Below are 2,500 nucleotides of genomic sequence, written 5' to 3' on the forward strand. Positions count from 1 at the left end.
CACACACTGTCTCTGTCCATTCCTCACACACACACACACACACACACACACACACACACACACACTGACGGGATCTTGGTTACACTTTTAATCCAGATTTCAGTCGGAAAGCTTCTTATGGTTTGCAGAGTTCGATAGTTAAGTAATGTGAACTGAACTGCCAACCAGGTTTACTCCTTATGCAAGAAAATGCTCTGTTGAATCCATATTCCTACTAAGAACATTTAGATATTACTGTATTACAGGGTTTGTACAGACACTGTAAAATGAAAATCCAGGACTTTTCTAACACTACTTTTTTTTGGTTTTCAATCAGAGATGTCACTTATCAGACAATATCTTTGTTATTTTTCAAATTCTAAAAAGGTAAATAGATAAATAAAAATAAACTAATAAAACAAAATAGTACAAATAAAGTGCGTTTTTCAAGTACCTTTTCATAAATATGGCCGTTTTCCAGGACTTACATTTCAAAACGTCAAATTCAAGCACTTTGTATGAACCATGAAAATGTTATTTCTCTGAACATTCAAACGTGTCATATATTAAATGTTTAAAAACATTTTTTATTGATAAATAAGTGACCATAAAGGGAACATTCCATTGTATCATTCTACAAATATACTGAGAATGTTACTTTTGAATGTTCTCTGAACATTCTAAAATATAATTTTTTTAAACGTAACAGTAACATTTTTAAACGCAACAGTAAAAAATGTTTACGTAACAGTTGCATTTTTTAACGTAACAGTAACATTTTTAAACGTAACAGTTGAATTTTTTAATGTAACAGTAACATTTTTAAACGCAACAGTAAAACAATTTTACGTAACAGTTGCATTTTTAAACGTAACAGTTGCATTTTTTAACATAACAGTAACATTTATAAACGTAACAGTAACATTTTTAAACGTAACAGTAAAAAATTAACGTAACAGTTGCATTTTTAAACGTAACAGTTGCATTTTTAAATGTAACAGTAACAGTAATTTTTTTTACCGTAACAGTTGCATTTTTGAACGTAACAGTTGCATTTTTAAATGTAACAGTTGCATTTTTAAACATGACAGTTGCATTTCTAAACGTAACAGTAACATTTTTTAACGTAACAGTAACATTTTTAAACGTAACAGTTGAATTTTTTATGTAACAGTAACATTTTTAAACGCAACAGTAAAAAATTTTTACGTAACAGTTGCATTTTTAAACGTAACAGTTGCATTTTTAAACGTAACAGTAACATTTATAAACGTAACAGTAACATTTTTAAACGTAACAGTAAAAAATTTTAACGTAAACAGTTGCATTTTTAAACGTAACAGTTGCATTTTTAAAAAATCCCTGGACTAACTTTGAGAGAACATTGCCAGAACATTCTAAAAGCGTTCTAAAAACTTTTCCAAGCTTTATAAAGTATTCAAACAAGAGCAGCTTCGGTTCATGTGCAGATGTTAGTAACTCGACCACTTTAAGAACAGTGTGATATTCAGGAGAACTAGTAGACATCCAATGACACATTTTCACAGCAATGCAATAGAAGAACCATTACAGGCTCTTTACAAACTTTTCAGTCGAATCTTGGAATCTCTATTTTCTCAGTATCAAGAATATTTAATAACCTAAAGAACTGTTTTCCTCTATAAAGAAGCTGTTGTGGAATGGAAAGACTCCACGGATGTTAAAGTTTGGGGTCGGGTCCTACCTGCGTCCCGTCGGAGTGTGTGTTTTCCCCGCAGGAGTGTGTGTTTTCCCCGCGGGGGTGTGTGTTTTCCCCGAGCGCAGGAGTCGGCCGGTGGTTTTCCCCCACGGCATCTGGTTCTTCGGCGGATAAAGCTCGCGTCGAGCGCCTGCAATCTCCTCATGTAAACACACCAGAGCCAGAACGCTTCGCACAGGAACGTTTCCACATCCCAGCATCCTGATACAGGAAGAGCCGGAAACATGCGGATCACGGGAAACACGGCAACACACACTCACAAACTCAACCTCAAGAAGACTAAACCACTAAACCGCCTGATCTAGTCTATCAAAACTAGCAGTCTGGAAATCAAGCTAGCCTAAAACCAGTTTCAGAGTCTGAACAGAGAGACCGCGGCTGCTCCTCTCCTGATGATCTGAAACAGTCGCTCGCAGCTCCGGATCATAATCTGATCGCTTGCTTTTGCACAATCACCCGGAAAACTGAGGTCTTAGTTTAGGAGGAATAGTTTGCAGGATTAATAGACTTGTGACAAACATCTACGTCAACTAACGGTTCGACTCTGAGACGTGTTCTGCTCTGTTTGATACGTAACAGTCCAAAGGCCAACAATCCTGCGTTTCCCACTGGGGAAAAGACTTAAATATGGCCAAACAATAAACTAGAATACAATTATGTAACATAATCAGCACATTAGAATGTTCAAACGTTTGGGGTCAGTGTGCTTTTTTAAGAAGAAATTAATATGTGACAGTAAAAGTGACAGTAAAGACATTTATAATGTTACAAAAGATTCTGTTT

At 35.5% G+C, this 2,500-nt stretch overlaps 1 protein-coding gene across 4 annotated transcripts in view; it reads right to left on the minus strand.

Moving 5' to 3' along the window:
* The window catches only part of arhgap40 (Rho GTPase activating protein 40), a gene marked incomplete at its 5' end in the record, with an annotated part of 29,496 nt that overhangs the window by 24,496 nt on the left and 2,500 nt on the right, over positions 1-2,500 (minus strand). Inside the window, one exon of one of the 4 annotated variants that reach the window (XM_079883500.1) lies at positions 1,703-2,263. The exons of 2 other annotated variants lie outside the window; for them this stretch is intronic. In XM_079883500.1, the coding sequence (XP_079739626.1) occupies positions 1,703-1,917 (215 nt within the window). Of the gene's footprint in view, positions 1-1,702; positions 2,264-2,500 lie in introns of those variants that run through there. One more of the 4 variants, XM_079883501.1, reaches the window with a different exon arrangement.

This window comes from Squalius cephalus (genome assembly GCF_949319135.1).
Source record: "Squalius cephalus genome assembly, chromosome: 10".
NCBI lineage: Eukaryota > Metazoa > Chordata > Actinopteri > Cypriniformes > Leuciscidae > Squalius > Squalius cephalus.